Genomic DNA, 13,752 nt, shown 5'->3' with positions numbered 1-13,752 from the left:
CAGAGCCACTGGGAAACACCTCTGTGTAGGCACCAGGAAAAGCTGTTTAACAGCGAAAACAAGGGGCCAGATGCATTTGGGCTGGGGCCAACATTCCCTGTGGACTTCGCAAGAAATAAATACATGAAGGGCAAAGAGTAGCACCGTGCAATAAGCTTTGCGGACTGTGCTTCTGTGGGCCAATGAGGAGGGCTTAGTTGCTTCAGAAAGGGCCATGTCAACACTTAATACCTGAGGTGTCCTGAAGAACAAGGCTCAGTCCACAACAGTGCCACACAGCCGGGCAAGCCTGCCACTCGGGAAGCAGGTATACCACCTGTATGCCCTGGCCCTTTCCCCACCCTGCTTGCTTTTCTGTCCCAGGTGTTCTAATTTATTCCCCCTCCTGCTGCCCACCAGGGCGTTATAGAACAGCCTTTCCACAGGCTAAAATGTCTGTGAAACTGTCTCTTGGGGAGCTCACCAGGAAGTGGGAGACAATGGCCACATGAGAAGGAATGAATTTACTGTATTCCCAGGATGAAAATAAGTGTCTCTGAGACCAACTCCTTCATCCTTAGTCACTCAATATATTCGGGCCTCACCCAAGATATGGAGCCTCATTTCCTTAAAAAAGGCAGAATGTTAATTGACTGAAATGAGTTAATTAACAATAAGAGCAGCTGCTATTTACTTACCATGTGGCAGGCAGGCAAATTCTCATTTAAACTTTCACCCTATCCTATAGATGCTGTCAGTTTCATTACCCAGGTAAGCAGGCTGTGGTGACACAAAAGATGGCGGGGCTGGGTTTTGAGCAAAGGAGTGAAAGTTTGCCAAAGCTTGTGCTCTTGACCCTTAGACGATACTGCTCCTCCTGCCTGGAGCCACATCAGTTCCTCAGAAATTCCATGTCCCCCGACACCCACACTGAAGTGCACCTGTGCTCACAATCAAGTGCACGCTCTGGTCTGCAGCTGGGCTCTTCACAGACTACTTCGCTCTCTCCTGGCTCAATTCCTGAGTACAGCACTTGCACCTGCTTGTGCCTGCCCGGTCAGGGGGTCTGGGGAAGGGATGTGAAGTCCTAGCTGTGCAAGTCTTCCAGAGGGGCCCAGAGGCATCTCTGATTCTAAATGGTCCAGGCCCAAGAAGTTAGCCACACAAACTGGACATCAAGACAGGGGAGGCCGATGTCATTCAGAGAAGCAGTTGGCAGAGTGCCCCATAAGGATCAAAAGAAGATGGGCATTTGCAAGTTCTTCCTCCCCACGAGGCCAGGTCTGGAGAGGGGCTCTCAGGAGCCTTGCTGCCTCACTACAGAGAGCACAACTTCTTATGAATGTGGGGAAGCAGGTCTCGGAAACCCCCGAGAGGGAGCAGCCACAGTGGTTCCGGATACAGGCTTCAGAGCACAAACCTGACAACTCTGCAGCTATCTGCGGGGTGACAGTGAGCAAGTATGTTAGTGGTTTTACCTCATAGGACCTTTCTCACAGCACTGTTAGGAACAGGAATAGTACACTAAGAGCCTGGCTAAAAGCAGGTACTCAGTAACAGCAGCTCCTCTCTTAGCAACACGGCTACCCTGAAGAGAAGCCACCAAAGGATTTCCAGTTCGCATTTAGCATGAGCATGTCACATGCTCCTAAGGACTCTGGTAGAAAAAGACTAGAGACCCTATTCCACTGAGCTTTCCTTCAGCTGAGGGGACCTAGAAAATCATCAGGCTCCAGGTTCTTTTTGGAGGGGTGGAGGGAGGTTCCAGCTCTTAAGGACAGTTAAGACATGCTGTGGGCTGTTCTGGAAAAAATCAGAGCCATCAAATGTGGTGCCCCAACTTCTTGGCTGTAAATACCCAGACAGGCTGATCAGCTGCATTTGGTAGGCAAAGAGGCTCAGAGACAGCAACTGGGATACATCAGTCTTCCTGTGCTGATGTCGGGCAGAGCTGTGCCATCAGGGAAGAGCATTGGGCCAGGGTCACTAAGGATGGGCGTAAGCAGCAGTCAACACCTTCTTTTTCAATGTGTATTAAGTCATTTGTTTATTTCCCAAGATGTGCACACTCAAGTAATAAGTTGGCCAGAACAGCTCATGGCTCCTAGGTATGTACAGGTCCTTCGGTGGCGTGGGTTACAGACAACTTCATAGCTAGTGCACCACACACACAAGATAAAACAGGAAGCCTAAAACCCCAAGCCACTCCAAGAAAAAGTGAGGGAGGGAAGGAGAGCCGGGTAATAATGCAGCATCCCCTGGGGGGTAAAAATCAATGCAAAAGGAAGGAAGAACACAGAGGAATGGAAGGCAAGCTAGCTTCAATCTTCATCAGTGGCAGTTTCCATGTGGATGTCAGGGGATTGAGTTCAACAGGTCCTTCAGGAAGCTCTCTGGATCATTGATTTCTGATAAAAGACCTGGAAAATAGAGCAGGCAGGGGTTGGTTAGGAGCTGGCAGGCACAGCCTCCAGCCCCACTGAGTCATGGCTGCCGAATCCATGCAGAGAACACACTGTACTCCAACAAGCTCCAACACAGCTGCCCATTCAAAAATCAGTAATGACTGGGGATACAGTCAACGAACAAATACCCTGGCTCTGTAAGAGGAATCCTATTATGGCATCAGGTGATACAGTGTGGGGTGAAGGCACTGAAATGGTAAAGGCCAACCTTACTGTGTCCCTAGAGCAGAGGGTCTACACCTAGGTCCACAGACCCACTTTGGGGGAAACTGAGTGCAAAGTGGAGGGAAGTCTGGATGGAGTGTCCACAGCTTTCTCAATATTCTCAAAGAGATCTGGGACCAAAGAAAGGTGAAGAACCACTGCTTTCGAGGTCTGGAAGGAGCAGAGCAGGGTAGCAGGACCCTAGCCTCCTGAGTTTAGATCTGACCATAATCCTAGGACCTTGAGCAAGTTGCCAAAGATGAGAAACTCCTTTTCCTCAACTATCAAATGGGGACAGTGACGAGTCCTTGCTGTGCTGCTGGGGGGATTAAATGAGGCAGTTTATGTGAAAGTGCTCAGTGCTCAGAATGTGCTCAGTCAGCATAAGTGATTACTACCTCAAGTCGATGCTAACTTCTGCCTGTGGCCCACCCTCCCAGCCCTCACCAAACTGGGCACAGGAGATACCAAAGCCTCACATTAAACAAACACAAAGTCGTTAATCCCAAACGAAAGCCATCTCCCAAGCATCGGCACTAATGGAGGGAAGAATGACAGAGGCATCCCTTGTTGGCTTTGGAAGGTGTTTTTGTCCTTATATTTGAACAGGGTGTGTCGGATATTCTGGCATTTCCTGACTGTTTAAACAAAATAATAAAGTCATGCTGTAAAAAGCCTGACCTAGGAAAGGAAGACTACAGAGGCTCCCAACCTTCCAGGTTTCTTCAGTCAAGAGGACACAGGGAAACAAGGCTACCTGTTCCCCAACAGGGGTAGCTTTTTGGGAAGAAAAAACAATGCATGTAGCTAAGGTATGAACGTGACTGCGTGTCTATGCACTAAAGTCTTGGTGGTGTTAATAAAAGAACTGAGGTGAGCAGTATCGATGCTTGACCACCCAGGCCACAGGTAGAAGGACGGAGGGCACCACACTGACCAAGTCCCATGCCAGCACACAGCTCCCACTGAGGCCAGGGCAGAGGCAGGTGTACCAGAGGCCCCAGGGCTTTTTGGAAAATCGCTCAGTTGGTCTGAGCTGGGAGTAAAGAGGAATTCATCACTCTAGATCTTTAGTGGATCTTTTTCCTAGCAGATAAAAATATGGACAGGAAAAAAATAAAAAGTTAATAGAATCAATGGTATTTGGTATAATCACGTTGTTGTGCACTTATTACTTCAATCATTTTTAGAGCATTTTTATTATTCCAATAATAATACTAATAAAAAACAAAAACCAAATAAAACAAAACTCATCCCCTCTCAGTCTCTCTATGCTTCATTGATTGTACACTTTGGATGGATTTATGCTTTATTAATATGTATCAATAAAATTGATTTGTTTTTTTAAAAAAAAAGTTAATGAAAGCTTTCTCTTGACAGTGGGATCTGAAATGAATATTTTTCCTGCCTCTTTATGTTACAAAATTCCCACAATGAACATCAGAAAACAAGTGATACAGTGAAAGAAGTCAATGAAAAAAAGAGGTAGGCAGGTTTGGTTACCTCTGCATTGGCTCCAGGAGCCATCTGTGCTAGGACTGCACTGAGGGAAGGCTACAATGGAATCCCCCCAGGTATGGGCCCAAGTCGCCTCCTCCTGCTCTCACGTGATGCTCGGTTATGAAATTCAAAACATTTTAATGTTTTTGCTATTACATTTTAATGTTTTTGCTATTAGAATGACAAATGTGTTATATAAAGAATCTACCAGAGAAGAACAATGAATTTCACTTCTACTGGCTGAGGGACAAGGAGCTGACTCAAGGTTCCTCATATGACAACAGTTCAAAGCACTACCCTATTCTGACACTCAGAGACACTCTTTGCTGTTTTGGTATTTAATACCTACTTTAAGAATCAGAGTTGGAATCTTTCAAGTCTCCCTGGGGGCAGCTCTGACATAAGAGGTCTCAGTCCCCAAGAGGCAGGAAGAAGACAGGTGAATCCAAACACCTCACACTTCCTTTTGCATGTTAATTCTCTGAGAAGCCAGGAATCAAAGGGGCTCTACCATTTTCTAGCAGTGTCCCCTTGGCAACTTAAATCTTCAAAGTCCCAGTTACTACATCTATGAAAAAGGGATAATCAGTTCCTCTCTCATACAGGGTGAGAACTACCTGAGATAATGTCCATATGGTGCATAGTCCCTGGGATGTAGTAGGCACTCAATACATGCTAGCTGCTATTGTTGTAGTGGCTTGGCATTGAAATAGCTCTCCTAGTCCTTGCAGTGGCAGCCAACAGGCTGGTTCCCGGCTGCGTTTCTTCTAGTGTGTGAAGATGAAAGCTATGGTCAACCCCACTAAGGCAGACAAGGGGCTCTGCTGGGGAGAATCTTTTAACAATAAAACCTGGACACTGACCAGCCACATCAAGGAACTCTGAGAAGGTCTCCACTGGCATGAACTCCTCCTGGAAGGTTTTCAGGGCTTTGTCGGCAGCTTCGTGGATGGGCATGTCATTGTGGCGGATATACTCAGCTAGAGAGCAGGACCAGCCTCCCTCTGTGTTACTGGTAGGCACCTTCTACAAGAACCAACAGGAGACAGAGACAGGGAGGTGGATTACTTAATGCTATTTCTTTTGTTTTAAGCCAGTCAAGCTGCTTCAATCCTGTGGAAAACAAGAGTCTTCCCCAAACACATCAAAGTTCTACCTGGAGGATACATTTTTGCTTCCAGGAACAACAAAACTTAATTTCATTCTTTGTTAGCCCCCTTATTATGCACTGTGTCACCTGAACCTACAAGTTATAACAAGTGACTGCATTCTTTACTCCTTACACAGTTCATGTCTACATTTCCCAAAGAAAAAGGAATTGTCAACATGCTCCAATTGAGCTGTTTCATTTCAATTATAAAAAGAACCACCCTAGAACACTGATTCTTTCAATGCATTGAGAGTGTCATTCTGAACTGGGCTGGACAACCAAGTTCATCCAAACAGAGGGGACAGATGCAAACCAATGATCACTCAGCGGGGAAGATCTGCCAACTGAAGTGGATTTGGAGCAGGTACAAGTCTTGGCTACCAACGTACATCAGAGGTGTATGGGTCTAAACTTATTGTATAAATTCCTTCAAATTAAGTAGTTTGTTTCCCAGGAGCCAAGCAGGGTCAGAGCCAGCAGTGCAGATATTTTGTGCCCTTGCAGAAATGAGCTGAGCCTCCAATGGCTCCCTTACCTTAAACATGTTATAAATGAGATCGACCAAGGCCCAAAAGAGAAGGGAAGAACGATAAGCAGAGTAGTCCTTCACTGCCTTATCTGTCAGCCTAGAAAACAAAATCACATTTCATGAAAATAAAATCTCCACGAAGACCCTAGAAGGTTACTCCCAAGGGCAAAAGAAAGTAGTTTGAGACAGAGGGAAGAATCACAGTGATATATGTACCACACAGTTCTAGTTACCTGCCTCTCTTCTTGGGAAAAAGCAGCTCTGGGCAAGACATTCTAGAAGCCTTGGGACCCCTGTGTTTACTTACTACAAAATGTTCCATGTAATATGCATCTTTAAATCTGACTCTTCCAAATCTGGGTAAGCTGAGATATAAATTGCCACATAGCAGTCAAAAGGCTACTGGCTTAAAGAAATGCAAAGGGCTCCTGTGTTGCCCTTGTGCTTACCCCCCCCCCAGACAAGCCTTTGGACTTGTTGGAACGTAAAAAATAAAGCAGGCAACAAGGCTCTACTTCAGAGTCTCCATTCCCACTGGGAGAATTTTTATAATCAGCAGACCTAAACCAACCAAACAGTAAATTGTCAATTACGTGCTGTGTCAAAAAAACCAGCAAGCTGGGAGAAAATTGGCATTGAGCAATAGTAATATCTAGGATGGAACATGCCACCACCCTGATACCTCCTAAATCCTGGGATAATCCCAGAGCTGTTCTCTACACCCCTTTGTTTCTAACCAGTATCATCCCTAGTTAAGCCAATGATTCAACCCAGAATTAAAGACCAGTCTCTTGGAATATTGAGGACTCTGCCTTTGAAATGTCCATTGCCATTTCCGCAGACACTCTTGGTCTGAGGTAGGACCACCATGAAACAGAGGAAGACTAAACTCCCCTCTGTACAGCGAGTGAAATACAGGTGCTAGAATCCTGGGTCTACCGTCCAATAAATCTATGGGAGGGTTTGGTTGGAACCTGCCTTAACATCTGTAATAAGGTAGCAAAGGCTGGATGAAACCCTGTCATGGGGTATTCTACACCTATGACTAATGAGGAATGCATCCCATGACCAAAGTTTACAATTAATATGTGTGTGTGCATGCACACATTTGCATGGGATCTATATAAGAATCATAAAAATAAGACCAGCCTGGGGGTTAATTATTATGGAAACTACAACTATATTGAATGGGCCTCAAATCAAGGGACTGACTAGCATGATGGGACAGACCACCTACAAGGTGTTCAGCAAATGTTTAATTAACAAAAGTAAAGCTTTAATAATCAATAATAAAATATGATAACTCCCTGTTTGCTAAAACATTCTCCCTGAAACCTCCATCTACTCCAAAATCCCCCAAATCACCCACTTTCTCCCCTGCCTACCATGCATTAGGAAGCTAGTCTAAGATGAACATTACTGGAAGGTGGGTCCTTTGAATGAGGATGATAATCCATGTCTCTGCAACTCTGCATACTTGCAGATAAGAGAGAGAAGATTCTGATGAAAGCCAAGAAAGTCCCAGGCTTAAGTACTCGGCAAATTCCTTGCAGAGCAGCCTTTTTCCCTAAATGTAAAGCATGCAGTAGTCAACTTTTCGTGTGCCAATTCTGGCAGCTACATTTTTGAATGTCTGCTACTGTCCCCCCACCCCACAATATACAGGACTTAGGTCAGAGTTAGCTGATGATGACACTGCTGTACCAGGATGACACCCTCTAAGTGTCCTTCCAGCAAACGCTCTCCTTTGAGGGTGTCCTGATACCATGCAAATGCTTGATACCTCAAGCAAGGCCCCCAGACCACTGACTGCTTTTGTCCTTCCTTGGGGCTGTTTTGCTTTGGGAAGCAGGAATCTTGAGTGACCCTGACCAACGTAATTACTTAAGGCTAATTCGTAAAGGTCACTAAACTGATATATAGAAAATGACGACTCATGAGTATAACTCATACTGGATTCCCTAATTTAAGTTGTGACCAAATCAGCTTTTCAAAACATAACTGCCTGGGACAGAAATGAATTCTGGTTTCCTAATGGAAAGCAAAACAGTTCCTGTGGGCTCAGCTCTCACACTTGCCACTGAGAACCTGTGCCCAGTGAATAGCCACTTTATTTGCTATGGATTACCAACAACTTAACACCCTGAAGATCAACTTTTGATTTCTAACAGCCAGTTACCTATTAATGCTTTGGACTCTTGGGAAACACTGGAAAGTTCTGTTTAGAATGGGGGCAGAGAGCAACCTAACAAGCCTGACTCCCTCCTACTCTACAAAAACAAGCTGGTATTGACTGGACTCAACATCAGAACTCCAAGCTGGACACCTGGATCCTTTCTACTAGGTCTGTCAGAGGCCTAAAATTCCTCCCTCTGGCTCCCTTGTTAGCCTACAGATGTAGAAATGTTTCCTCTGATCTTCAGCTAAAGGATCCAGAGGGCTAAAGCAGAGTGAGAAACACAGATCTTCCAAAAATGAACAAGAGATAGATTTCACTGAAGTGGCAGGGACAAGCTGACAAATCCATACCTTCCTGTCATTTCTCCAGGCCAGAGATGGTTCAGGGCCATTGTTAGGCATGAGAGGTGCCCATGAAATCCATTCTGTGCACAGCAATCAATGGGGTTATGGTCATCTCAAAAAGCTTATTGTTTTTGTTTATTTGCAGTTGTTCCTCTCAAGACATTTCCCATCGAACCCAAATCATAGCACAAGGTCATAAAAACAAAGACCACTTCCTTCCTGAAATGCTAGTCCCTCTCTGGGGTGTATCAACATGAACAGGAGAGTGGGACCAGAAGAAGAAAAGCTCATGGAACATGGGACAGATGGGAGAGAAATGCACCCAAAGGTGAATGTCGAGCTTTTAATTAACGGAAAAGAAAACCCCCAACCTCAGTCATGCTAAAACTTTCCTAGTTATGTCAAGTCCAGCAAGATTCTGAAGACCTGGTTGTCCAACTTAGGCCCCTGCTGGCCTGACTTCTCCTTGTTAGTAGTATCACCCTGTGCACTGTAGGCTTCCTCCCTAAAATTTTTTACAGTAGGTGAGCCAGGCTCCACACCTTTCCAGTGGCTGAACACAAAACTGAGGTGTGACTAAATAACTGCCAGTCATAAGCCCTAGACTCTGGGCATGACAGAGACTTAGAAGGGTCAGTGTCAATTACTGAATCAAATTAGCATTCTTTTACTTAGCACACGCACATACTAAGTCATTTTAAACACACTAGGAATACATAACCCAGGCAAGAGGCAGCCTAGGGAAGGGCTTCGGGAAGCAGGTACTGACCTGGTGGCTCCCCCAGGAGCCACTGCCCGGGCCTGAGAGGTCACCAGCAGCCTCTGCAAGATTTCCACACGTGTGGCTCTCCACTTCTCAGGGGGCAGGATGTGCAGGGCCAGGACTGTGAAATAGTGGGGCCCATCCACTTCAAAGGCACTCTCCACCCACTTCTCCTTGGGCTGCTCCAGAAAGCCTTGGAGGTTCTTCTCTTCTCGGGAAGTTGCTCGGGTTCTGGAACAAAAGGGGCAATGAAGAGACCAGGGTGGAAGCAGGGCACCAGCAGCAAGTGGAGAAGAGGACCTGCTCAATTTGTTGGCCTTTTTAAAAAGTATATTGAACTCTTGGATTATGGAGCACTCCCCCACCCCCAGCCTTAAATACTCTTCCTACCTCCCCTCTGACAATTCATGTACTTCTTCCCCTTCCAAGCATCTTCCTTAATGCTCCCTCCTCACCCCCACCTGAGCTCTGATATAATTCCCAGCAACCACTGGTCCCTGAGTACCTCCTCTATATCAGGCAATGAACAAGGTCCATTTGCAAACCCTTGCCCATGTCACTGCCCTAACCACTCTGGGAAGATTATAGCTACCGCCCTTTTACTATGATATCTAAGGCCCAGAGAGGTGAAGCAACTTCTTCAAAGTCACAAAGCAGGTAAGTGAATCCAGATACCCTGGCTCCATGCCCACAGTCTGAATTCTCCTTCCTTCATACAGTCTGATATTTAAGTTGTTTGTATTAAATTTGCTTTTGGTTCCTTTCCTAGGTTCTCTCTTGTTTTCTTATGTATCTTATGTGCCCTCTTTTCCTCATTAAAACACAATTTCTTGCAGGCAAGGGCTGCTTCTTATTCTTGCCTCAAATGCAATGATAAAGATGATATAAATGCTTTATATGGATTATCTCATTTAATCGACACAATACCCCTATGGAACAGGTACTATTGTTATCCCAATTTTTTAGGAGAGGAAATTCCAGTACAAAGAAGTTAAATATTTTGTCCAGTACCCAGCTGGGGCATGAAACACCTGGACTTGAACCCAGGCAGTCTGGCTCAAGAGCCATCACTATTCTCCCTCCTGTGACAAAGCTCTGACAAGTAGTCACTGAATCTACACTGAGAGATCCCCAGAGTCCTTCCTGCTCAACGATGTCTGACTATACTCTCTCCCTGTAACCTAGATGGTGCTTTTATGCCACCGCTGCTTGATGCCCTATCCTAATTCTGTAGGGGAATAATCATAGGTCAGGATACTTTTGCCCTTACAAACAAAACCAAACAACTGTAGCTGCAGGAATCAAGTTACCAGGTCTGCAACCGGCACTGCCACAAATACAGGTTAGTGGCAGAACAGGAGGGTATGATGCAAGGACACCCTGCTTCCTTCTGCTCCCTGAAGAATGGGCATGGGTAGAACAGAGGGATGCACTCAGTTGACTTTCCAGATCTATGGGGAATCAAAAGCTTTTTGCCACTGGAACTGGCAAGTATGCAAATGCAGGACGTGCTCAAGCTCCACTGAGGCTCACATGGCATGGTGCCTCACAGCTGTATATATACTCAGGTATTCTACCAAAAGCACTTTCACCCCTCCCCTCCCAGAACCCTGTGACCAAGCTCACACACATGTGAAATGGCTAGCTGGGGAAACAGTTGGTGGATGAGAAACAGGGCCTCTGTGAAGCTCCCAGGTCAGCCCCTTTAACACCGTATCCTGACCAAGATCACTACACAGCCAGACTCGGACCCGAGCAGGGTTGCAAACGTTTGGCATTTGAGAAACACAGGGACACCTGGAATCACCAGCTCTAATCCTCTGGGCTTATCATGCTGCCTTGCTGGGTCTGCTTTTCTTCCTGGAGAAAAGAGCAGTCCACCTCCCCTCCTGGCTTCTAAGAAGAGACATGCCTCTGCAAAAACCAAGACTCTACCTAATGCCACAGAACAGTGGCAATTAGCAACTGGCTGGGGCTGAAGCAGCCTGGATAAGAGGGAATGTCCACACTGTCAGCGATACGAGGTGTTTTTCTGACAGCCTGATGAGTTCAGCAGCTGATCTGCTGTACTCCCAGAGACCTGCCTATGTGTTTTTTAATAAGGAAACATGTGGTCTGGAGGTCAGTCTTCCATTTCATAAGGAAGTAGGAGGGAGGGAGAAAATAACAATGTTGAAGAGAGGATCAGAAAAACTAAGAGACAGATTGTCCTGGTGCCTAAACTGAGCTGCAGCTGCCTACTGTATACTTCCCACAGCCTTTCCACGGACTGTCAATTCTCTGCCCAACAGATTTTTAAGGCTTTCTAGAAGATGGGGCCTAAAAGTATGAAGTCATTTAAATCAAACCAAAGAGATAAGGGATACTAAATCTTATTTTGCCTTTAAAATTGGGAGTGGAATTAAAGAAGAATATTCTCTATCCTCCTGAGTGCTTCCTTAAAATTATAATTTAGATATCAAACTAACTGTTCCAAAATATATAAATGGATAAAAATATAGATCTATTCTAAATCAGTCCTTAGTTCTGCTGCATCCCCTTGATGTGGAACCTTCACTTTTAACAACTGCCAAAAGATTGTAGTGTGGCTCCAACCTGTGGTCTCCTCCCATCCAGGAGAACAGAGTAGAGGCTTTGATGGCTTGGTTTCTCCCAGTTCCTGCTTCTCTCTGGGCTGAACGTCAGTCCAAGGAGAAAGCCCTGCTGCCCATGGTGGGAGACAGGACGGTTTTAGAAGGGAAGTCACCTTCAATGCTTTATTCTGTATAACTCCAAAAAAGCCACAGATGAACATCCCTACCGTGGTAAAGTCTACCTGAGGTCAGACATCTGCTCTGGAACTAACCAGGCAGGAAAGGTGAAAGCTGGGAGGTCTTTCTGGGCAGAGGGATGAAGTGTGGATCAGCTGAGATGCTGCCCACTGGGATACGAGATACTGACGTGTTCAGGACGTAAAGCACAGTGTGAATGATGTATGGGATCAGGTGGATATTGCTCTCTCGGCCACCCCCGCCAGTGTCCGCGCTGAATGACTGCTCCATGGCGAAGCGCAAGAAGAGAAGTTTGATGTCATGGATGTTGAGCTGGTACGTGGGTTCCCGCTGGCCCGTACATTCCTGGAGGTAAGTGTTGTGTCTAGAGAGAAGCAGAACAAACGTTGAGATGGAGAGAAACAGAAGTGAGGTCCCTGGTGAAAACACAATTTAGAAGGCAGGGCTCCCTTCCCTTCAGCATACCTTTGCCTGATGGTTGCAAAGGTTACACAGATGGATAGAGGAAATGAATGGGACAATGAAGGGCAAAGGCAGGGGCTAGGACAGAGGCAACAACATAGGGCATTTTCATTTCTGCTGTAACTGAATGTAACTTTCCAAGCTTGGATGAGAACCCACCAGATTTGGGGGACCATTACTTGACAGACAAACGTCATAGGGCTTATCATAGCCTTACCACAGAAGTACATTGTATTAGTCAGCCAAAAGGGGTGCTGATGCAAAATACCAGAAATTGGTTGGTTTTTATAAAGGGTATTGATTTGGGGTAGGTGCTTACAGATACCAGGCCATAAAGCATAAGTTACTTCCCTCACCAAAGTCTGTTTTCACCTGTTGGAGCAAGATGGCTGCCAACATCTGCTAGGGTCAGGCTTCCTAGGTTTCTCCCTTCCAGGGCCTTGCTTCTCTCTGGGTTCAAGGTTCCTTTCTTCCTGGGGCTGGCTTCTCTTTCCTCTGTGAGCTTACTTTCCAGGGCTCCAGTTTAAGTCTTTAGCATCAAACGCTAACATCAAAACTCCAACATCAGAAACCCTCAACTCTGTTCTTTGCCATGCCTTTTATCTGTGAGTCCACACCCACCAAGGGGTGGGGAATCAATGCCCTAATGATGTGGCCCAATCAAAGGCCTAATCATAACTCAATCATTCCCAGGTACAGATCAGATTACAAACATAATCCAATGTCTATTTTTGGAATTCATACCATATCAAACTGCTATATTCCACCCTCTGAATTCCAAAAAGACATTACAGTATTAAAAGAAAAACTTAAATCAGTAATAATGCAAGTACTAAATCACGTTGCAATCAATTTTTAAAAATATAGTTTGTCTTGGGGCAAAGTCCTGTCTGCTATAGACCTCTGAAACTTAAAAAGCAATTTATCTGTTTCTAATATACAAATGGACAAAGGATAAACATTTTCATTATAATAAGGAGAAACTGGGAGGGAAACGTAAGTCACAGGCCCTCTATAGTTCAGTAAACCTGCAGGGCATCCTCCATTCGATTTCAGTCTGAAATCTTTTTTTTTTTTTTTTTTTTAAGAACACTGTATTTTTTTTTTTTTTTAAAGATTTATTTATTTAATTTCCCCCCCTCCCCTGGTTGTCTGTTCTTGGTGTCTATTTGCTGCGTCTTGTTTCTTTGTCCGCTTCTGTTGCTGTCAGCGGCACGGGAAGTGTGGGCGGCGCCATTCCTGGGCAGGCTGCTCTTTCTTTTCACGCTGGGCGGCTTTCCTCACGGGCGCACTCCTTGCGCGTGGGGCTCCCCCACACGGGGGACACCCTTGCGTGGCACGGCACTCCTTGCGCGCATCAGCGCTGCACATGGCCAGCTCCACACGGGTCAAGGAGGCCCGGGGTT

At 45.7% G+C, this 13,752-nt stretch overlaps 1 protein-coding gene across 8 annotated transcripts in view; it reads right to left on the bottom strand.

The window, feature by feature from the left end:
• Positions 1-1,999: 1,999 nt before the first annotated feature.
• UBR4 (ubiquitin protein ligase E3 component n-recognin 4) overlaps positions 2,000-13,752 on the bottom strand; it is a 142,140-nt gene continuing 130,387 nt past the window's right edge. For all 8 annotated transcript variants that reach the window (XM_058304262.2, XM_058304264.2, XM_058304270.2 and 5 more), the window contains 5 exons: positions 12,054-12,248; positions 9,120-9,344; positions 5,834-5,924; positions 5,012-5,174; positions 2,000-2,399 (listed from right to left, as the gene is read on the bottom strand). In XM_058304262.2, the coding sequence (XP_058160245.1) occupies positions 2,335-2,399; positions 5,012-5,174; positions 5,834-5,924; positions 9,120-9,344; positions 12,054-12,248 (739 nt within the window). In that variant the 3' untranslated portion in view covers positions 2,000-2,334. The remainder of the gene's footprint in view (positions 2,400-5,011; positions 5,175-5,833; positions 5,925-9,119; positions 9,345-12,053; positions 12,249-13,752) is intronic.

Source organism: Dasypus novemcinctus, chromosome 9 (genome assembly GCF_030445035.2).
Source record: "Dasypus novemcinctus isolate mDasNov1 chromosome 9, mDasNov1.1.hap2, whole genome shotgun sequence".
Lineage (NCBI taxonomy): Eukaryota > Metazoa > Chordata > Mammalia > Cingulata > Dasypodidae > Dasypus > Dasypus novemcinctus.
Note: the sequence above shows the minus strand (reverse complement) of the source record. Positions and strands in the feature narration are given on the sequence as shown.